At 38.2% G+C, this 24884-nt stretch overlaps 1 protein-coding gene across 2 annotated transcripts in view; it reads right to left on the bottom strand.

The window, feature by feature from the left end:
• The window catches only part of opcml (opioid binding protein/cell adhesion molecule-like), a 382017-nt gene that overhangs the window by 118318 nt on the left and 238815 nt on the right, over positions 1–24884 (bottom strand). For both annotated transcript variants that reach the window (XM_023269712.3, XM_023269711.3), the window contains one exon: positions 8147–8382. In XM_023269712.3, the coding sequence (XP_023125480.1) occupies positions 8147–8382 (236 nt within the window). The remainder of the gene's footprint in view (positions 1–8146; positions 8383–24884) is intronic.

The raw sequence follows: 24884 nt of genomic DNA, 5'->3' as shown, positions 1-24884 counted from the left end.
ATACAAAATGCTGCAGCCAGAGCTCTGACAGGAACAAATAAAGGCTGGGTTATGCTTTCCACACGAACGAGCCATGCGGAAATCCGGGCGAGAGAACGTGTGTGACTTTATACTCTGTGCGGCGTCTGCTTCCAAACTGCAGGGGGCAGTGTATCGTAAACACACGTCTACCTGGTCTACTCTAGCACTAAGCTAGAGTGGATGAAGTTTGCCATTGTTTACACCACTTACAATATGGCATTTTACTGATTAGTTGTATTTCAGCAGTTAGTTTTAATTTCACACCATTAATTGTTCATAACCCAGTTATCACGGTGATCTCTGTGTGATAAATTGTACAAGTGCCTATATTTGTGGACTTCAGCTACGAGTAGGTGCTGGTCCTCTGCCATGTTTTTCCACACGGCTCTGTCCGTGTAGTTAGAAAAATGTGGAAGTACGCGTCGCGGAAATTTTCCACGTGAGAAGGGCCACGTGAGAAGGCGTGTCTGCTAAAATGACATAAATGACATTATTGTCCCATAATATTCTAACAGAGCCCTTTGCTCTCAGGCTGCAGGTTCACTTGTGGTTCTCACTGTTTCCAGAAGTAGAATGGGAGACAGAGCTTTCAGTGTTTTGCTCCTCTGTTGTGGAATCAGCTCCCAGTTTGGGTTTGGGAGGCAGACACCGTCTCTACTTTTAAGATAGACTTAAAACTTTCCTCTTTGATAAAGCTTGTAGTTAAGGCTGCTTAGGATCATCTGATTTCAGTTTTAATTGTGTTTATTTCCTACTCTGTTGTGTTGTAGCCTACAATGCAAATACAAGCAAGTCCAGTTATGAACAACATGGATCAAAGATTTGTGGTGGAAGACATGATATACAAATGGAAGTCCGCAGGATGTGCTTGATCTGTTCTGTGCAGCATGATGTGACGTCTGTCACAAATAGCTTAAGCACACATTTTTATTGAGGCAAAGAGGAGAGTTGTTTCAGGGATATGTGTGACACGTGCTGCAGTGCGTCTGGTGGAGTTATTGTTTAGAGTGGCTAAGGCAGTCCCATTACAGGCAGAAAGTGCTGCAGGTGTCCCTGGTGGAATTCTTGAATGAGTTCCACTTTTTCATCTCACTGTGACACTTGACTCATAACCACCCCCCCAAATAAATAAATAAAATGCTTAGAAAAGGGAAAAAAAAAAACATGCAGACAATTCACATTTCTATGACAAGCAAATGTAAACTTTTACTGCACCTGTCATGGGTTTCCACAGTGTATTCAGGCCTAACATGCGATGCCAAATAGAAAGTTGAGTGTGGAAAGAAACCCTCTTCTGGACATAAACTTCACAAATGATGCACCCTCTGTGAAGTTAACTATGGGCATGAGGCTTTTCCACAGTAGCTTGTATGTCTACGCAGAAATATTATTCAATTTTCTTTGATACAGCCTGCAGTTTTCTGGGTCTAGACAAACAACCCAGGAGGAGCACCTCTGAAACAAATGATTGTTGGGCCATGCTGCAAGCATAGCACCCCAAAAGCCTAAGGGTTGAATACAATGGGACTTTAATATTTTGAAGCATGCATGCATGCCTGGAGGAGAAACCACCAGGCATGCATGCCATCTCTGGCACTGCCAGGAATGATTTTGAAAGGCATATGTCCTGAAATGTACAGCACATTAAGTAGTGACGCATTTAGGAAAAGGAAAACAATCTGTCAGTAATTTTTATTTCACCTTTTTTTTGTCAGCATATTTTTTTCATTGGGAATTGGAGCCTGTCCCAGCAAGCAAACAGGAGGCATAGCAACATATTTTACAGGCTGCATCTCTATCACAAGGCTACACAGACACCGAATATTCTGTGAAAAACTAAACTTCTCAACACACTAGCTCTCTATGCCAAAGAGACCTGAAAGATCTGACACAGTGAAACCCCTTTTCAGCAAATCTTGTAGAAGTTTACTTAAGAGAGGTGGTCAAAGAAAAGCAGTACTGAATGCTTTCCACTGGTTCATACAGCCGAACCAACATTGTGATAATCTACAACTACAGGCAAAATGCTGGGTCCTCCGGTGGCTTGCTCTGTTTTCATCATGAAAAGCATTACAGCTCAAAGAATGAGCCAGAGTCACAAACTGACTGCATAGGGTGAACACTGTGTGCACTTGCTGTGTTGAAAGTTTCAACCCAGCATGCACTAAAGGGAGCAGGACAAGTTCAGTCATTACAGGCCAGCTGAGGTGAAAAAAAAAAAAAAGAAAAAATGAGTTTATATATTTTCTAAAGCTGTTGGCTGATGCAGCTGACATCTCGAGGGGTTTCAACAAGTTATTTACAGCACCGATCAGGTCAGTGATGACAAAGGTTGTTCCAGCATTGATATAGCTGTCAGAATCTACTGCCAGATAAGTATATTAAGGCTCTGAAATCTGAACAATATTAATAGATTGCTATTGTTTATGGTATAATGTCGTTATCTATTGCTGTTTATCTGGTCATGGAGGTGGTAGTCTAAACAACACAGCTCAAGTATTCCATTCCTGGGACACTTCTTCCAGCTCTTCTTGGAGGGAATCTCAAAGTGTTCCTAATCCAGGTGGGATATCCTGCTACAATACTTCCTGCGTAATCTAATTAGGTTCTATCATCTCCTCTCAGTTGGATGCACCCAGAATACCTCTCAAGTAGGAAGGTAAAGTGCTAAGATGGCATTCTTGTTAGATGCCCAAACCACCCGTTGCAGTGTGGTGCTTGTGTGTCCAAATGATCCTAAGAGTGATGTTGTAAGTAATATAAACTCTTGATAGGGTCTCTCATGGCAAACTGGTCACTGGAGAAGGGCCAGACAAATAGCGATAAACAACACACCCTTGTGGATTTGAATGGAAGGACCTACTTCATCTGTAAAAGGGAAAACAGGGCTGCTTCCTGTTGATGGTGACAACCCACATAATTAACCACGATAAGCCACTGGTCACACCACATCATGTAAAACAGCTGCTGAACAAACCCAAAGTTTACTGGCTTTCAAAAGGCTACGTTTTATGACTTTTCAATACAAAGAGTACAGCTACGATATTTTTTATTTAGACGCAACAAAAAAAGAGGTTTTAAGTCAGAGGCCATCGGGACACCTCTTATGACATTCTTTCAAATCCTAATTATTCTATGTGTCCCAACACAAGACACAAGATTACACTGAAGAAGGTTGCTGCAGTGTTGCAGGTACAGTCAATAAAAACAAAAATTAGGTTGTTTGCTGATCAAACAAACATAAGTGAAGTCCTTACGGTTGGGATCACAGTGTGACTACTACTTGTTATTGTTTTGGAGTCCTTGAGTCATTCTCTGTCCCTTCTAGTCCTTGGGATGCATACACTATGCATCATAAAGCACTCCACGATTGTCTTCATATTTGTAGTGTAGCTTAGTGTAACTGCAGTCAGTCCACTCAGTGTGTGCAGTCACCATGGAAGCAGGTGCCCTATATTCCTGAGGGTATCAGCTGACAAGGTCACAGGGCTGATTGATGTTAGCCTCCAGAGTCCTTCTCTGTGTACAGGTTCAGCACCAATCTCCATTTCTGGGATGCTAGAGAGGAGGAGCTCCCATGGGGATGAAAGCCTCCACGAACATCCCCTGCGGATTTACTGATCTGTCTTTGCCATAAAGGTGGCAGAATGTATTGTATTTATTCATCTGTAACTCCGGGGTACAACATAAATCTGTCCCCCTTCTAAAAAACAACACAGAACTCGCACAAAGTTTAGCAAGTGGTCGTAATTGCATGTGAACACTGTATTTCATCATGTGGGGTACCGGTCTGAGCGCAATTACCAGTGGTGGACATAGAAATGATACCAACATGGGAACAATGCTGATCCATGCTATTTCACTGCACGCCTGTCCTTCTACTCAAACAAACAGCAGGGTTACGTATGTAAAATCATAAATGAAAAGTATTCTTCTCATTGTCACTATCATTACACATTACACTTATGTACATAAACCATTTAGAAATACAAATGCAGTTACTCATCCCCTCTTGACTAAGTAATGTTGGGAGGGGGAAGAACATGTGTGCACCATGGATTCATTGGGAGATCAATGACAAAGTCTTCTTTTGCATTGTAAAAAAAAAGCCACTTTTCCATCTCTTCAAATGAAAGAAGCAATGTTTTTCCTGCTTAGGGATACTCAGTCTAAAACCCCATTTGAGGAAGATTTTAATTCAAAACATTCGAGAGCCGAGAAATAGATTTCACAGCTGGCTCTCACATTTGTTTGAGCAATAACTAGAATATTTCCCTAAACCTCCATTCTGTCTTATTCCAATTTTATTCTTATTTTAACAGCCAACTCAGATGATAATATAACACACACACACACACACACACACACACACACACACACACACACACACACACACACACACATATATATGTTCACTGTATGTAGATTGATGTAAAAAAAAAATGCATGAACTGATGTAGAAGATGAGGAACACACATTATCAGGCCACACCAATCAAACGCTCACTCCTGGGACACAAAGTAGGACTATGCAAATTACACCGAGTTGCTGTCTGTCAGCTGTATGGTTCAACTAGCTTTTCAGAGATTTTTGCTTATTTTAATTACCTGCTTAAACAGATTAGCTGAGAGTAACACTGCAGATACATGGTGGTGCCAATGATGTTGACAAGCAGGAGTTTCAAACAATGCAAGAAGCAAAAATAATCGATTTTCGAAGAGACATTTTCCATTATTTGTGTACAAATCCAGTTGACTACTAAAAGTTAAATGTAAAAATGATTTGTGGCCTGGTTAAGAAACGGCAGTACAACTGCATCTTTACATCTCTTTTACCTGAGCATTTTCAGGGAACAAACAGCACTCAGCTGATGTTAATCATGTTGCTAAGATTACTGAGAGAAGAAGCCATGCAGGCTCAAGCCATGACATTACCCTCACTATCTTTCACAAATGAGCTTGTATGTTTGGGATCACAAGCAGATCCTTTCTTTCTCCAAACTTTAGCCTTTCATCCCTTTGATAAAGGTTAATCTTTGTCTCATCAGCCCATAAAACTTTGTCCCAGAATTTTTGAGGCTCATATTTGTACTTTTTTGGCAAATTCCAGCCAAATTCCAGCCTGGTATTCCTATTCTTCTTGCTAATGAGTGGTTTGCATCATCTGGTGCAGCCTCTGTACTTTTGTTCATGAAGTCTTCTGCAGACAGTAGATTATGAGGCCTTCACTCCTGCCCTCTGGGAGTTGTTGATGTCACTAACAGTTGTTTTAGGTTCTTTATTTACAGCTCTCACAATGTTTCTGTCGTCAACTGCTGCTGTTTCCCTTGGTCTATCCGTTCAACGTCTGTTCCTTAGTATACCAGTGGTTTCTTTCTTCCTCAGGACATTCCAAATGGTTTTATTGGCTATGGCCAATGTTTGTGCAATGGCTCTGATTGATTTTCCATCTTCTCTCAACTTCACAATTGCGTGTTTTTCACTCATAGACAGCTCTCTGTTTTTTACGTTGGTTACAGCTCTAACTATAGATTCAGTCTGCACAGGCAAAACCCAAATCTGAAACTAAACGGAGACAATGAGTATTATTTATTGTTTGAATAATCAATGTAATAGGACACACCAGGGCAACAAAACACATCTGTCAGTCACAAATTCCAATACTTTTGCTCACATGAAAAATGAGTGGGCTCAAACAAAAGGTGTCATCCTCTAAGTTGTGTATCAGATCCAGATTTAAATACCAATTGTTTTCAGTTTACAGCAAACATAACGGAATTGGCCTCACTGTTGCAATGCTTTTAGAGTGTAGATGTCCCTCTCTCCAGCAATGCATTCCAGTTTTTCATAAGGGATCCCAAAGAGTTATCAGGCCAGATGAGATATGCAATCTTTCCAGTAAGCTCTGAGTCTACCAAGTTAGACTTGACTCAGAAAAAGACGACGCCCAGGGGGCACCCTAATCAGTGGCCCAGACCACTTCAACTGGCTCCTTTTGATGTAGAGGAGCAGCAACTCTACTCCGAGTTCCTTCCAGGTGTCCAAATTCCTGATACTATCTCAAAGGGTGAACCCGGCCACCCAACAAAGGAAATCCATTTAACTGGTAAATTGAGAGATTCCCCTTCCGGCTAAGCTCCCTCTTCACCATGTTGATCACGTACGCCCACTTTCCTGTTAACGTCACACCAAGCTGTCTGTCCATCCCATACTCAGTTTGCCAGTCACTCAGGTAGCAATTCACCCCCAGTCCACTAGGGGCAATCCATCTCTTTCTGGCAGAGAACCACTGACCAGACCTGAAGTTATTTTACTGAGTGTAAAGCAAGTGGGACTCTTAGCCCACTTGCTTTACACTCAGTTGCAAACCAACCCAGTACATATTGAAGGTCAAAGTTTGATTTAATCAACAGAACCAAAAGCAGAGAAACAACTCTGAAGGTCCCAAACCAGACCACCTCCTCACCCCAGCTGCATGTTGGGATCCTGTCCATGAATACCCCAAACAGGACCGCAGACAAGAGCAACTCCGACCGACTTCAACACCCACCAGAAATGTGTTTGACTTGGTGCCAAGAAAAAAAGCAGAGCTCTCACTTCACAGGACCGGATGTCTTCAAACACTGGCAACAGTACCGCCTTCAGAGGACGCAGTCCCAGATAAACATAATCAAGTGACTTTTTGAGTCCGACCAACATCAAAAACTCTAGTTTGTCATTGTAGAAAAGGAAGAAATGAACAAATACTGAAATTTTAAAGAATGGTCTCAGAGAGTTTATGGCATCCCGCACCCTCTTGCAATATGTTTTTGACTGTTAGTCCACTGTCAGAAATGTTAGCGATTGGATTTTCTTTTAAATAGTTAGTCAACAAATCATTCCAGTTCAAAAGTAGTGGCTAGGGTAATTCAGAAGCTGATATTTATTGCAAGAGTAAGTAGAGGCCCCACAGCAAATTATGCCATATACACACTGACGTCAGAGCAAGTGCGTCATTGCTCTGGTGTGAACAGCACAGATTTACCACAAATGTTTTGCTGGTATATCAAAGCACAGATTTGCATGTTCTGCAGATATCATAGTTGCTTTAGTTTCAAGTGTCAGCCTGCAGCATCGCAGATGGTTGGGTTATTCAAGGTCAGAAAAGAGGACAGATAAAATCCATGGGAAAGTACAACTGGAGATGTGCTTCATTGTCTGTGAGAAAATATGCTTGTCTATTGTTCGATTAAAACTATGGCCTGATGGTTCTCTGCATCAATTAAGAGTTAATGAGATATCATCATGAATTATACAGTGTGAAAAAGTACTCAGCGTTAATTATGATTTCATGAAAGTGAATATGATCAAGTAGAGGCAGTTTTTATGAATAAAATGTTGATCATCTTTTTTAGTTTTGTTTCTTTTAGGAAAAAAATATATATACATATATATATATATATATATATATATATATATATATATATATATATATATATATATATATATATATATATATATATATAAATAAAATCTGTAATAGCAGTGTCAACCCATGGGTTGCCAGCAGTCTGTTTCTGATGAGGTGTATTATCTTTGTGATTCTACATGAGGTATCTGATAGAACTACTTCATCTAATTTTTAATTATATGTCAATTTAGTGTAGCTACAAGATCTAGACCTCCAATGCAGACTCTGGGCGGTGGTGCTAATTATTTGTGGAAACTAACTGTGAAGGAAATTGATTTCATCATAAAAGATAACAAAAGTCTTGGCTCTGACAGCTGATTTAGTAGGACTTTACAATGAAACTGAGCCAAGACAGTTTTTCGATGTACTAAATCAATATCTATCAGCAATGTGAAATTAAATTGAGATTAAATCTCTGTTTCATCACCAGGTCAGATGCTTGCTGAAATCCATCTAATCACAAAAACCTAAAACAGAAGAGGGGGGAAATTTCTTATTTGATTTTAAAATGGAAAATGAAAATGAACATCCACACTGCAAAGAAATACAACACACAACACTGTTTCAGTGCTGATCTTGTTTGACACCCTTGGGTATTTGTTGTAGCTTAATACAATCACTGACAGGGCTGGTGGCAGCAGCAGCAGCAGCAGCAGCAGCAGCAGCAGCTTCTTACCTTGAACGATGAGATGTACCTTTGTGGATTTTGGTTTCTTGTTTGTGAGGATGGAGCAGACATATGGCCCCTCGTCATGGACGTCAACATTTTGGATCTTGATGCTATACTCTGTGACTGCTGTGTTTTCCATCAGGATGACGCGAGGGTCCAGAGACCACTTCTCACTCCCTGCAAATAGAATGGTGGTGCGATTGAGCCATGCCACTCGTGAGACTTTGCCATCCACACTGCATCTGATAGAGAGAAAGAAAAACAGAAAAATACTTAAGAGATTAAAGCCTTCAACAATATGTCCCAGACCCACGAAACATCAAACAAAAACACTGCTCACAGAATATTTGAAGGGTGCTGTGAGAGGTAAGCTGCTCTTTAAAAGGTTCAATTCTGATTACATTTGTGCAATTTTGATAGGAAGACAGTGCAAGTTCATGATAAAAGGCCCCACTAATATTTTTTAGCACAAATTTTAAAAGTTTAGCTTCGATGTTGGTCCTGTAGCTGTAAGAAAGTCCTATTAATCCTAATCATTTTCTGGATATATGTTTCATATATCAAAGTCATTTTGCTTTTAGCTTTTTCATATTGTTAACAAAAACAGACTCCCAAAGTACATGTATGTGACTGTCATCTTTATTTTTTTCTCCTAAGGTTCATTTTACATTTCATGTGTACTCTGTCTTATCTTGTGCACTGCTGCTATCTTCGACAATGACACTTAAAAACTCAAACCAGTCAGCAGAGTAACCACAAACCACAGTCACGTTTGTGGTTATCGCAGCCTGATTATAGCACCAAGTGCATTATGCCCCACTTTTAAGTGGTCAAACGTGAATGGAGAGGTGGGACATTATTGAAGTGTTCTTGATTCTGGAAAAAACTAAGACTTCTAGAGCCTCTATGAGCTTTTGTAATTTATGTTACCTTTTCTGCCACTTTGACCACAGCAGCTGAAGGAGGACACTTTCCAGGAGAGTTTGTGAGATCTTGTACTTTTACAAACTGAGAATTTGTTCTGGAAAACTGCTTGTGTGTTTACAGCAGCTGGGTCACGGCAGCAGAGGGGACTATTTGGGATTCATCATCAGTCCTGACTTCTCTTGGGATGCTAATAGGATGTACTATATTTTGACCATTGTGTCACTGATATTTGCTCCAAATGCCGCTCGAATGCTCAGTTTCTATTTTAAATTGTCTTAATGATGAATGTCACAAAAAATAAGCTGCCTCAGGTTCATCTTTACCTGCAGAGCTGCTGTCAACAAATCCCTCTAATATCTAAGCCTGTAATCATCATGTAACTGTGAAAATAAAGCCAAACAGACATGTCTGTATCAATGTGTCTGAGTTAAGGCATTGGAACATTGAAATAAAACTGTGAGCATTATCCTCTATTGTGCTCAGAAAAAGAAAGAAAAAAAAGAAAAACAATATTTGTACACTTGTTAGATAAAAATATTAGAAAAAAAACATTTTAACTTCCTAAGATCTGGCATCCACACATGTGGACATTTTTTTTTCAAAAAGTGCATATTGTTCATAATAATAATAATAATAATAATAATAATAATAATAATAATAATAATAATAATAATAATAATAATAATAATAATAATAATATTTATACTACTACTACTACTACTACTACTACTACTACTACTACTACTACTACTACTACTACTACTAATAATAATAATAATAATAATAATAATAATAATAATAATAATAATAATAATAATAATAATAATAATAATAATAATAAAGATAATAATCAGCTATTAGATGTTATCCAATTATTAAATTTATTGGTTTGGGTCTTAGGAGGCTACAATGACTTTTGGCATTTTGACACTAATTCTTTGTAGAAGTTGAACAGTTTGAGGCAGCGCTACAAGTTTACCTTAATCAAATCTAAAATCCCACTCTCAGTGGGTGGAGTTATATAACCGTGAGAGTCTGCAATTTAATTACTTTTTGAATGCCACATGTAGATGTAAACATGACAACCTGTTCCCTCTTTGTGGTGCAGTCTGCCTATTCTCTATAATAAAGAGATGACCAATCAGTCTGTTTGTGCAGTGGCGCATGTGCCACACATGGTCACATATTTTTCCCTTCTTCTCATTCTCTAGTTAGCACAGCATCAGTCCTTTCCCATGTCTCCCACCCAAGATGTGAGTGGAGGACGTGAGAAAGAGAGATAAGGGAAGGAAGCACCTGTGCATCTTTTTACCCGTGCTCACATTTTTCTTTTGCCTTTCAGTACATACACTACTGTTCAAAAATTTGGGGGCACTTAGAAATGTCTTTATTTTTGAAAGAAAAGCAGTTTTTTCAATGAAGATAGCATTGAATTAATCAGAAATACCGTATAGACATTGTCAGTGTGGTAAATGATTATTCTAGCTGGAAACGGCTGATTTTTAATGGAATATCTACGTACATAGGGGTACAGAGGAACATTTCAAGCAACCATCAACCTGTGTTCTAATGCTACATTGCGTTAGTTAATGGTGTTGAAAAGCTAACTGATGATTAGAAAACCCTTGTGCAATTATGTTAGCACATGAATAAAAGTATGAGTTTTCATGGAAAACATGAAATTGCCTTGGTGACCCCAAACTTTTGAACGGTAGTGCATTAGAAATGCTCTTACAAATGAGTTGGGGCTGCATGCAGTATGTACTGTGCTGTATACATAGCCTACTGCAAATTGTGTGTGAAATGGGACATACAACTTCTTCATAGTTTTGTGCTTTAAGCTTGGTCAGAAAAGCATGCTGGCTTGCAGATGGCAGAAGATAAACACACAAAATACATAAAACACAACCACAGCAGGGCTACCAGGATCACAAATGTAGGTTAGCTTCCCTCTTTAAACTGGTTGATAATCGGAGTTGATGGATAAAATGACAAACAGCAGCTCATATCAACTTACACAACACAAATTGCAACAAGCCAAAACGACACATGGTTTAATCAAGTTTGTGACTCTTTGTGTGCCAGTGGGGCAAATGGTACATGGTACTGTTGTCTCTACTTGGTAAAAAAGACAGTGTTGCTTTACATTCAGAGGGTTTCTGTAGTTCCAACAACTTCAACAGAGTGAGATATCTTCTATTGGAAATGATCAGCTAATCGCATCATGTCAAGGTCAGCAGTCAGAATCTCCCATGTGTTTTCATATTGTGTCAATAAATCAATCGGGTCAACCTTTAGTTCTGAATCAGGACCTCCAGCAATTGGATGAACTAGCCGTTGGAAATTAAGCTGCTGAAATCAATAGGTTGTTATGTCACTGTGCATACATATAAATACATATGCAATCAATATTTGATATCTTCCACTGCTATAACTACAGTATTTCTTACAGCTTCTGTGGTACAAACATTTCTTTGAGGAGGGACTTGTGAGGAAGTCTATTTATCTCTTCAGTCTACAAATTATGTTGTTTTTAACAACATTAACATCTGATAAAATAAAATGGCAGACATTTATTTCATGCATTTCTTCAAGGACTTCACAAGTCTCTTTTTGGAGTTGTGTGCAATTTTTATCAATTCTGATCCTGGAACGAAAGTTGCTCCTGTCATTAACATAAAAGCTGAAACATGTAAATGCTGTACCTCATAAGGATCCAACTTTATTTTGCTTGTTGAATTTATGTATCTATTTTTTTTAATGAAAAAAATAAGCTTAATATAAAGTCATACCAAATTAAAAAATATTGACAAGGGGGGAAATATGCAAAGGGAAAACCCCAAAGGCGTGGCAGTATAACATAAATGATGAATGCATAATTAAGTTAGTCCATTCTGATTTTAAATGATGTGAAAACGTTATGACCTTGGAAATTTTAGTTTTCAGATTTACAATGCAAAGGAAAAACTAAACAAATCATGAATCTTTTTTTTTTTTTTTTTTTTTTTTTACATTTCAGTATTTATTAATACATTTCAACTCCATGTACACTACTGTTCCAAAGTTTGGGGCCACGTTCCTTATTTTTGAAAGTTTTTTTGTTTTTTTTTTTAATGAAAATAACATTAAAGTAATTAGAAATGCAGTCTAGACATAGTCAATGTGATAAATGACTATTCTAGCTGGAAACGGCTGATTTTTAATAGAATATCTACATAGAGGTACAGAGGAACATTTCCAGCAACCATCACTCCTGTGTTCTAATGCTACATTGTGTTAGCTAATCATGTTGAAAAGCTAATTCATGATTAGAAAACCCTTGTACAATTATGTTAGTACATGAATAAAAATGTGAGTTTTCATGGAAAACATGAAATTGCCTTTTGGACGGTTATGTAAAGTAAGAGGTGAACATTGATCCAACAAAGATTATGTTCCACTGAAGATGAAACATTTACAAGCTCATTGTGCTGTGAGAAATTCATAGATGACTTCATTTGCATCATATCAACCAAGATCTCTTTTAAAGCTAGGAATATACAACCACTACATATAACTTGACTTGAGAATGTGACAGGAAGTACCTACAAACCAGGGAAGAAAGCGAGTGTGCACTCTGATGCAGCCTTCTGTCTCAGATCCCAAAAAGATCATGATATGTACAGGTCAAAAACATAAAGGTGCAGCCAGACTTGCTCTTGTGCTTCATGTTTTATCAAAAGGACATGAAGCGGCTCATGTGCACACCTCAAACTAAAGGACGTTATGTTCTCTGCATCTGTACTAGCAAGCTAACTCAGTTTACCATGACATTTACTTACATCATACAGCCTAGACTGAACTACAGTACAATAACACAATAGCACGATGCTGTGAGTGTGAGAACTGCTTCCAAAATGCCCTGAGCTTATAAGGGGCTTGCAGGACACAAAAGTAGTACTGGGATTTCAGAGCATTTTACAACTAAAACCCATAGATATGTAATCAAGTTGTGTTCGCTGATAAGGGTTTCACTTCACCTTTTATAGATTTAATGTCGACTCACAGCAGGTGATGTCTGTCACGTTTACAGGCAGAAATAATGATCAGTGTCAGCTGAAAATAAGTATTTCACTCAAGTGTTTCCTGCACTTTCTTGATGAATATATGGAAATTAAAGATTAGTTAACATTGCACTAAAGGAAAGTTAATTTTCCCATTTTGGAAACAGACCCATAATATAACTGATTATTTGAAGTGCACTTTTTTAGCATAGTAGTGTATGTAGGGGAGAGGTTGAGGTTAACCGATGTGTGTTTTTGAGCACTGCTGAACAGAAACTGAATATGATGCATTGATGCTATATGTCCATGGTTTCCCCTGTCATTTTAGGTCTTGGATGCAGTACCTAGAATTCTGAGCAGAATCTAAGCCAACTGAGAGTTCCCGACCACTCTGCAGACTGAGGTGGGTCGAATATAACTGAGGGTTGTCTCATATTTGGTAACAAGATAATTATATGTTCACATATTCTGGAAAGCCAAGTTTAATTATGGTCTTCTACAGAGAGCATTGTACTATGGGTTATTTGTATAGACTGTATAAAAAAGATGGACGTGCAATCACCCAGTGGTTTGTGGACTACTTTTGAGAAGCCCTTGACATTTGGCTGTCACCATGTCGACAAGAGAAGCGAGGGATGGATCTTGCTGAGAACTGGAAGAAAATAAGCTCACTGAAGGCATTCATCCATCCATCCATCTATCCATCCATCATCTATACACCGCTTTATCCTCATTAGGATCGCGGAGGGGCTAGAGCCTATCCCAGCTGACTTGAGGTGAAGGCAGGGGACACCCTGGACAGGTCACCAATCTGTCGCATGGCTACATATAGAGACAAACAATCACACTCACATTCACACCTACGGACAATTTAGAATCATCAGTTAACCTCAGCAGATCTTCTAGCTGCAAGGCGAAAGTGCAAACCACCACGCCACTGTGCAGCCCTCACTGAAGGCAGCCATGCTTTAAACCAAATCCTGCTTTATCATCTATTTTACTTTAAATGGCATCGTCATGTATAACTAGAAAAACACAGAGAGTGCAGTACTCCACCAAGGTATTTCATTCCCCCACATGGCATTGTCTGAAATGAAGCATTTTTGTTCATTTATTTATTTTTTGTAGAAATGTAGCATTTGCTTATTAGTTATTGATGATCTGAAATCACGGCAACATAGAATGCGGCCATTTAATATAGATGTACCCACAAACAAAATGACCTTGCGTTGAGCACAGGCGTGTGTTATGTATGTGTATGTTATGTACGGATACCGATGGGACTCGGAAACACAATGACTGCTCAAAACAAAGGCGTGGTGCTCAAATGATGTGCAATTGTTAAAAGACACTTCAGCTGGGGTGAGTGCATTTTTTGTAAATAGGCTGTTCTGCCTCCTTTTTACCCTGTCTTGTCGAAAATAAAAAAATTAAAATTCAGTGGGGAAGCCTCGGTGAGAACAGCAGGTGCATCAATGCCACGCCATATCTCTGTCAGGAGAAGACTGTCCAAGTTATTATCTAAAATCAAATCGTTAGTGAGAAAAGTTTTGTTTAAAAGAGAGCGCAGGTTCAGCACGGCCACATTCATGCTCGCGCAGAACGTGCGCTCCCCCTGGCGTTTCAACAGAATCAGAGTTTTTGATCTAAAAACAGTCCTGGTTTTGTTTGAGCTGTTGGAATCGACAGCTGGAATATTGTGGATAATGTTGTCCAGTGTTTCTGTGGGCAGAGGGGAAGTGTGTGTGGTGTGTGGTGAGTGGGCGTGACATGTGGGCAGTCAGTCTCATGCGTCACGCCAAAATAAGCCACATCACTGCCAAAATGTAATCAATTGGTGGTCCTTGTGTCATTTCTGACATTCCTTGAAAATGCCATCCAAATCCATTTTTGAGTAATGTTGCAAATAGACAAACCAATGCCGATCGTCACATAACTCTGCCGTGTTCCTTGGCGGACTAAAAATGAACACCTTGCTATATTAAAAGAGACTTCAAACCAGTGAATGAGACCATAAACTCATTAGAAAAGTGTTTACTGAGGCAACAGATCAAGTGAGAATTAAGATAATTTCCTCACAGACTTCTATACAATCTTTTTGCAACTGTCAATGTCACTCTGTGCTGGCCATTAAAAAAAATGCAAGTTTAAGGCAGGTGTGCATTAGCTTCTTTGCATGTACTTCTTTTATATACAGTTCACTTTTTTTTTTTTTGTTGCCTGAAAGTTGCTAGGCTAACAGGTGTTTTCAAGTTAGTTTTTTTCAAGTTGTTCAAAGTGTTTCATGAGCACAGAAAGTGATTATAAAGTGTTTTACTGCCATGGAGGAAATACATAAATTAATAACGAGAAAAACAAGTTCTACTGACGTCCTTACTGCAGCCAAAAAAAAAAAAAAAAAAAAAGAACTGAGACAAATTGTCCAACAGCCAATAATTATGGTTGTCACAGATGATAAGTCCAAAAAAGCCTGTCTTACAAATGCTAACTGTCAGACAAAACTCTCCACAAGAGAGGAATCTATTCATTATGCAAAATGATTTAACCAAGCATACTTTGGCAGATGGCTATCATATCACATTTCAAACAATGACCTGTTTTGGTTTTTAAAAAATATTGTGACAATAATGGTCCAAAAGAATGTAAAAATGTGCACACACGCACGCACGCACACAAACATGCACACACATTACAACAACACCTAAATATATGGCCATAGTAAAAGCATTCTATATGAAGGTTTTTGAAGCTATGAAAGACAACTGGAATTTTACGTCTCATGTCCAATATTAGGTCAATACATGCGATTGGTTGATTTAGCCAGGTTTAAATAATTACATAAGCTTTACCTTTATCAGTCCAGTATTTTATATTCACAGAAAATACACACATTTGGCATGAATTTGACATAAACTAAGCTAGTATCAGAATGCACTGGGGAATTTATAATACTTTAAACCAAGGTTTGGCATATTTACCGATAGTTTAAGTAAAAGAGTGGATTGGAATGAGATGCCAATTTATTATTATTATATATTTTCTGTTTTTTAATGAATAGGGGTTTTAAATTTGGCATGAGTTGGCACTGACTCTGAAAAAACTGTGAAATCTCTTTAAATCCAAAATCCCCTTAAGCTCACAGATGTGGGAAGATGAATACAGTCCAAAAAACCATCAGCATCTAGCTGATTAGTCTGCAGGTCTCGGCACAAGTTATCACACACAGTCCACAATGCAAGTCAGCCAGGGAGCTTCACACACCCAGCAGTGTTTGCTAACCCCTGAGTCACGCACACAGCATTCACAATAAATAGAGCAAAACAAGAAATTTCAGGTTCACAGATTAACACGTCGCAGCTTAAACTAATGTGCGCTGCTGAACGCGGGAGGAATGATGGCGTGGGGGGGATTTGAAGGAATGAGGCTGCAAATGGAAGGAGACTCGCTATCAGCAAGCAGACTGACAGTAAAGAAAAGGGATGAGTGAATCAAACAATTGACAACATAAATCAGGCAAACACTAAGAAATAGAGAAGAAACACAGTGTAATTTGCACACATAAATAGGCAGCAGGCAGAATGCAGCCCGAGATCAAGTCCATCAGCCCAGGAAGCAGAGTGATGTTTAGATGGAGGTGGTGGTGGATACAGGGCTGTGTGTATTTTTTTGACTTGGAAGCCAATCTCACAAGGGAAACCACAAGACCCAGCTGGCCACAACCTCCACCAGGGGAGGTCTGCAGGTGAGGACTAGCATGCCTAGGCAGACCTTCGCACAGGCCACAGGGAGAGTGACTGGGGTTTGCAATGCAAGCCTTTAAGTAAAAGCAGTTATCAGTTATTCTATCAAACTGTAAAAGTATCAATCATCCAGGCCTACCAGGGTGACAGTAGATATTCCTATGACATATATTTCTGGAGCAAATTATACTACGAACCTTAGATGGATATGCTGTTTATGTACTTTGAGAAAAAGTGTCTATTTGTCTTTGTTGTTTTGTTTTGTTTTTTAAAATGCTTTACACTCCTGGGTCCATTTATATTGTTTGTTTGGTCGTGTTTTCTGATTTGTGTGGACAAAATGAGCAGAGACAGTGCCGCATCCAGGTATTTTCTTCTCAACTATAGCAGCACTGCAGTTCAACAGGGATACAGGGAGAAATTAATCACAGAAAAGGAAGAGATACCAATTTCTCTACTGACAGGAGACTCAGCAGCGCTGAATGCAATGCAGACATAATACCTGGCTCAAAACCTAGTCTTTTCTGCTACTAATACTGTCACTTTTCTCTCTTTTCATACCTAAATATAGTGAATTGTTTCAAAAAAAATCACAAAAATCTCTATATAAATAATAAAATAATAATAATTGTCATATCAAATATTATAATCATAATCCAGTGAAGGATATTTATATCTGTTCTTGATGAACTGTGTTACAGAAGAATAAAATAGTGCTCTTGAAAAGCACCTTCATGTGGGGCATTTAAAGTTTTTATAGGTTTTCCTCAACTAAGACACCTTGCTGACAAGATGACACATTGGATCTCAAACCTTAACATCAGTCAGCAGACAGCTTTCAAATTGGCTGCACTTGTGAAATCCAGTACTTGGAGAGAGGCCAACAATGGTGGCACTGTCACAAACTGTCCTGCCGTAGCACTCAGCTGACAGTCAGTATACTTTTCTCAATTGCACTTCATGCCAAACTGGTTTGAGCTCTGTGCCTGCTCTGATGATGCTTCAAGTTGCATTAGAAATGAAATCCTCCATGCTTTTTCTGCAGAGCTCAACTCCATCAGTGTGGCGAGACAAAGTTCTGGCCGATTAAAGGATCATTCTAGCATTCTCCATTGTTTTCTTTTTTCGTCCTTTTAGTCATGCTTGTGAATTGCCTCAGTGGATGACAGTGTCAGCTGGTGACTCCACCACTTTTGCCCAGACTGAAATATCTCACTGACTATTGGATGGATTGCCATGTCAAGAATTCAGAATAGAAATAGATTTTGTTTTTCTAGCACCATCATGAATGAAGTTTATTTTGTTTGATTTTGAGATTTTCAGATGTAGGATGCATTGTCTCTCCTACCACATATGTTGGTGGGCGTGATGGTAGAGAAGTTGAGGCAACGGGTATTTGACAAAATGACAATTTTTTGCTTTGATGCTTTCATTTCAAGCCAATGTCAAATAATTACTTTGCCAAGGAATGTGGCGGAGTTATGTGACGATCGGCTTTGGTTTGTTGCTGTCTGTCTGTCTGTCTGTTAGCAACGTTACTGAATAATAATAATAATAAATTTTATTTATAAAGCGCTTTTCCAAAAACTCAAAGACGCTGTACATAAAATACAATAAGATAAAACAAAACTGTTAATTAAAATCAATAGATAGTAAAACAAGTTCAAGATAAAATACAGAATCACTTAAGGAAAGCAGATCTAAAAAGGTGAGTCTTTAAAAGGGATTTAAATGTGGTGAGGTTGGTGCAGTCACGGAGGGCATGGGGGAGTGAGTTCCAGAGTGAAAAACAGACTTTCAGATTTGGATGAAATTTTCAGGGAAGGTCAGAAATGACACAAGCACCAAGTGATTAGATTTTGGCAGTGATGCTGCTTATAGTCTGGATCTATGGATTTGTTAAAGATTTCTGTATCATTGCAAGATAGCAGCACAACATCACTGCAACTATGCCAACAAGTGAACACTATGTCAGCTTCCTGCTGACTATCACATGATCGTGATCATACTACAAATCCACCGCTGCGGACTTATTGGGAATTATCCGTCGGAAATGAAAAAAAGAACAACTGATTGAATTGTAGGGGTGTTTCCGAGTCCCATCAATTCCCACCACCTGCTGCATATGTAGGTCACAATAACTAATAATAGAAATAATAGAAATGATGATTGAGTGATGGACATGGTTTGTATATCCCAGCTGTATGTCACACCCCTTTAATACATCACATCCAAAAAAAAAAAAAAAAAAAAAAACATCACAAGTGCTAAAAACACTTCCACAAAGTTTATATCGAGGATGCACTCTTGCTCACTGCTCCTCCAATAAGTCTCCTCAGGCATTTTAGGCATGGAGACATCCGTTAAGATGCCATGCTAAGATTGATGTCTAGGTCACAGGTGAGTGGACAGAGGACAGAAGAGACAAGGAAGCTCAAAATACAGAAATGAGATGAGCCACTTGTCAGCATTTCCATTGTGAGTGTGTTGGCATGGTGACATTAGCCTTTAGTTCAATGCAATTAAACTGTGCCAAAGGACAGTATTATGTGTCTACTAAAATGCCTGTAGATTCTTGTCTATTGGCGCTAGAATCCCATCTCTAGAACCCACTGATCGATAGTGTTCCCACTGAGACATTTGTCCCATGCAGGAGAAATGTATACAAAACTGTATTTCTGTCATGCTTTTTTAAAATTACAAATAGCTCAAAGATTGAATTCAGGGTTAGTTAAGTCTTTAATATATAATCTTTCATTATATATATATATATATATATATATATATATATATATATATATATATATATATATATATATATATATATATATATATATATATATATATATATATATATATATATATACTAACTCATATATATCAGAACTCATGTTCTGAAAACCTGATTTTCTCCACCAAACCCTGGAAGTATGTGAATGCTCTCCACTTGAATGCAAATATAAAATGTGAGTATATATATATATACTACCGTTCAAAAGTTTGGGGTCACCTAGGTAATTTCATGTTTTCCATGCACACTCACATTTTTATTCATGTGCTAATAAAATTGTACAAGGGTTTTCTAATCATCAGTTAGCCTTTCAGCACCATTAGCTAACACAATGTAGCATTAGAACACAGGAGTGATGGTTGCTGGAAATGTTCCTCTGTACCCCTATGGAGATATTCCATTAAAAATCAGATATTTCCAGCTAAAATAGTCATTTACCACATTAATCATGTCTAGACTGTATTTCTGTTTAATTTAATGTTTTCTTCATTGAAAAACTGCTTTTCTTTCAAAAATAAGGACATTTCTGAGTGACCCCATATATATATATATATATATATATATATATATATATATATATATATATATATATATATATATATATATATATATATATATATATATATATATATATATATGCGCAACACAGTTGCACCTAGATGTGTACCAAAGACACTGCTGCTTTCTCAGCAACATTCGGTAAAATTATACGTGTCTGCAATATGCCCAAAGCTGCTATCTGCTATGAGAACTGTGTACTTAAAAAGATATTTAAAACAAATACATCTGTGAGTCAGCCCTCCTCTACTGGGTCTACAAGTATGGTATACTTTAAAACAGGCACTCAGTATAGTAAATAGATAAAGAAAAAAACACTCAATATACCTGGCATGCTGCTGGCACTTGTGACCTTTGCAGACCTAAAACATACAGTCATAGTAATACAAAAAAAAAAAAACTGTGCACATACTGACAAACAATTAAAAGAGGCTCCCAAGATGCAAAATAGTATTTATTTTACATGTAAAGAGCTAGACAAATTATCATTATGTTTCCTTTTCGTCTACAAGTCACATTAGTGTACAGTCTAAGACTCATGCGAACACCAACAGCTGAACTTTATAATTAAGTTCACATCCTTTTTTTCCTCTAGATGTCACAGCCTGTCACAATAGATTTCAAAATGCTCTGGAGACAACATCAATCTCTACGAAGACATTTGCAAACCAGCTGTGTATGCACAGTGCACCACTTAATAACACAGCTTTTGATTTGACAAGAGAGAGTCAGTCATTTAATTCACCCAAACACGAAACAGAGTAATTGTTTGTACAGGATTATAAATATTAAAGTAGATTTTAAAAAAAAAAAAAACACAGTAGTTATAGATGAATAATCAAGCCCCTAAATGGATTAAATGAATTCTAATTGTTGAACTGTGTCCTACAGGACAGTCTTTAAAGTCAGTCACTATCTCCATGTGTTAGAGATCGCAATAAAAGTGAGCACTTTTGCGATTGTAGATGACTGCTAAGACTTGAGAGACAGAGAAAGAGATGAAGAGCGTGACTTTAATCATCACATTCTGCAGGCAACAGCCAGAGAATGCTTGTTGACGATGAGTCTTTCAACATGTCGCTCCATCATCATGCTCACATTTTACTCCTTGTCTAGATATCAGGCTCTAAGAAACAAATGCTTGCTTCATACCTATGCTGTTATTTCTTTTTCCATCATTAATTCTTCCTCAGACTTTTTAACATGCGATCTCCACCTTCCACTGCTTGTTCTGTTTGTAAGCACATGAGCTACATTGGAAATGCAAACATCGAATAGCACATCTTGGACACCCCAAGACATCCAGACAAAGACCACATATCCAGATGTTTGTTTGTTTGTTTTTTTTTTTTTAACATTTGCTTACCTTGTATAACTGCCATGTGTACAGTGACCTTGATCAATAGGAACCCAGAGCACTCTTTCACCACAGCTGTAAACACTGGTAAGTAAAAGATCCTTCCACAGCCAGCATTGTTTTGTTTAGATTCTTGTAATGAAGGGACAGTCAGGAACTAATGTTTCGTCTGTCTTCACTCATATCAAGTCAGAAAAAATAGGATTTTTATAATCCACTAATCTGACACTGAACATTTTATCAGAGAACAATTGCATTGTCTGAACATGGCTTAGGTGACTTACTTGCATGGAGGACAGAATATTTACATGAACCATGCATATCCCATACATTACTATGTATAAATATGCTTTATCCAAAAGCTATAATCTTAAAAAAAATAACCTAACAACATAGAATAGAATAGAATAGAATAGAATAGAATAATACTTTATTAATCCTTTACAGGAAATTACTTCTAACAGCAGTATATAAACACTCAGACAACCCACAAACGTGACAGAACACCAACACTAATAGTCATCAGTATGATCATATACATAGTATATGAGTTAGAAAAAATCTAAAAATTAAAAACATATGCACAGCATAACTCGTAAGTTATATGATAAATGTTATTAATGTGAATTGAAAAGCCTGATTGCAGCTGTTAGGAAGGACTTTCTGCTGCCCTCAGACCTGCACTGAGGGGGGATGAGTCTGTGGCTGAAGGTGTTCTGCTGAAACACTTCCAGACTGTGTAGTGGGTGAGAAGTAATGCTCATAATAGAGTTCAGTTTCCTGTTGGACTGATTCGAGCTCAACACCAGTTGTGTTCAAGCATGTGTGCTTTTTGGTGAAGGGACAACAGAAGGCTATTCCTGAGTAAGACCTTAAAGGAAATGTACAAGAACTATTTTGCATTCTGATCAGTGTCAGTAATCAGTGTTACCAATGCTATACCTGTCACAAGAAAGAACAAGAAAAGCACTCAGAGAGTGCAGTACTCCGCCAAGGCTGTTCATTTCCCCATATAGAATTGTCAGAAATTCAGCATTTTTTTTTTTTTTAAAGAAATACAGCATTTGTTTATTTATTAGTTATTGATGATTAAAAATCACGGCGGCATAGAAGGTGACCATTTAATATTGATGTACCAACAAACAAAACTACCTTGCGCTGAGCACAGACGTGTGTTATGTATGTGTACATTATGTACGGATACCAAATCGTGTGACCTAAATATGTAGCGGGCGGCAGGAATTGATGGGACTCAGAAACACCCCCACAATTTAATCAGTTGTTCCTTGTATCATTTCCAATGGATATGTCTTGATAAGTCCGCAGCAGCCCATTTTTAGTAGGATCGCAATCATGTGATCATCAACAGGCAGCTGACGTAGTGTTTACTTGTTGTCATGGTTACAGTGACGCCGTGCCGCTGTCTCACAAAGATACAGAAATCTTTAACAAATCCATGTATCCAGACTATAAGCCACATCATGGCTAAAATCTAATCAATTGGTCCTTGTGTCATTTCTGACCTTCCCTGAAAATTTCATCCAAATGTGTTGGTCTGTTTTTGAGCAATGTTACTAACAGACAGACAAACAGATGGACAAACAATGCCGATCGTCACAACTCCACTCCGTTCCTTGGCAAAGTAATTATTAAAACATGCATTGTTCCGTGAAGTGCTGTGTGTTTGTGAGAGGTGTGAGTTAAACAGAACACTGCAGTATGTAAAAAATGATATGCTTAACAGCAGCAGAAGAAAGCCACTGCCAAAAAAAAATGAATAAAGGTTTAAAGTTTGTTTAATCATGTAGGTTGCAATCATGTACTTTTATTACATTTGTAGTTCTCTGTTGGTAGTATTCCCCACTTTGTAAATTAGTTTTTGCTTCCCCTTTCTAAATATCATCTCTTGGTTTTGCATTTTGAAAATGAGCACTTTTGTACTGATTTTCATCTGTTGCGCTCTGTCTGCATCTGGGTTCCTTGTGTAACCATGACACAGAGTGGGTGACAAAGAATTCATATTAAAGACAGATTATTGTTTTCTTACCACAGAATGCTTAGCCTTCAGTTCAATGGACCACACTGGATGAATAGCATTACTCATGCTGTCATTTCCTACTGCCACTGCAGGGTCAGAGGAGACAGCTGTATGGGAATCCACTTCTATCACAGTGCTCCATCAAAGTCCAGGCGTGAATCAGAAATAGTGGAGAAATAATCCCTACAGGACAAGTGTGACTGACATTTTAAGTACAGAATATATTACTCACTGCTGAACCGCTGTTGACCTACTGTCTTTACCCACAGCTAATTAGATTTTTGGAAGCCTATTGCACAGAAATCAGCTTAAATAGCTAAACAGAGTAAGGGAGAAAAAAAACCCCATTTCAAAACAGGAGATGGTTCATTTGCATGTAAATTGGTTGTAAACAAGAGAATACGACTTTTAGATACCACAAGATATTTTGACTTACAGCAGGGTGGTAAAGTTGGAATATAATTTTCCCTATATTAAGGCCACAGAATTACTAATAATGACACACAGACACCAAGAACAAACTTTCAGTCAGCATTCGTAAGACTCTTCAAGGGTTGAAGGTCTTCATGCTGCGTTTAGCTTCCAACGTGTTCACAGGGACTGTAGGTAGATTACAGTAGTAGTTTATATGAAAAGCTTGTGTTCACACTGGTTGATGTAAAACTTCACAACTACTGATAGACATTTTCAAATCCATCCATTACTTATAGACAGCTTAATCCTCATTAGGGTCGTGGGGGGCTGGAGTCTATCCCAGCTGACTTAGAAGGTAGGGGACACCAGGACAGGTCACCAGTCTATCACAGGACTACATATAGAGACAAACAATCACACTCACATTCACACCTATGGACAATTTAGAATCACCAATTGACCTCAGCATGTTTTTGGACTGTGGAAGAAAGCCCGAGTACCTGGAGAAAACCCACGCATGCACAGGGAGAAGATGCAAACTCTCTGCAGGAAGATCCTGGGAAGGCCGGGACACACACCAGGGATCTTCTAGCTGCAAAGCAAAAGTGCTAACCACCAACAAGACACTGTGCAGCCCTTGTTGCAGATGTATTCATTAAAAATGTTGTCCAGATTGTAAGAATAAACCAAAGAACTGACCATCCAAAGACTGTCTTTAAAGCAGGTTCACAAAGCAAAATATGGCAGTGTTTCAGTTTCAGCCAACACACCAGAAAACAGCAAAATATGTTCTTCACCTACTAGACCAACGCATATGACTAGGCAACATCTCCCTGATAGACACACCAACCTGTTCAAAGGATTCAAAGAGTATGA

Source organism: Amphiprion ocellaris, chromosome 14 (assembly GCF_022539595.1).
Source record: "Amphiprion ocellaris isolate individual 3 ecotype Okinawa chromosome 14, ASM2253959v1, whole genome shotgun sequence".
Classification (NCBI taxonomy): Eukaryota; Metazoa; Chordata; class Actinopteri; family Pomacentridae; genus Amphiprion; species Amphiprion ocellaris.
The sequence above is the reverse complement of the archived record's forward strand: the minus strand, read 5'-3'. Positions and strand labels throughout refer to the sequence as shown.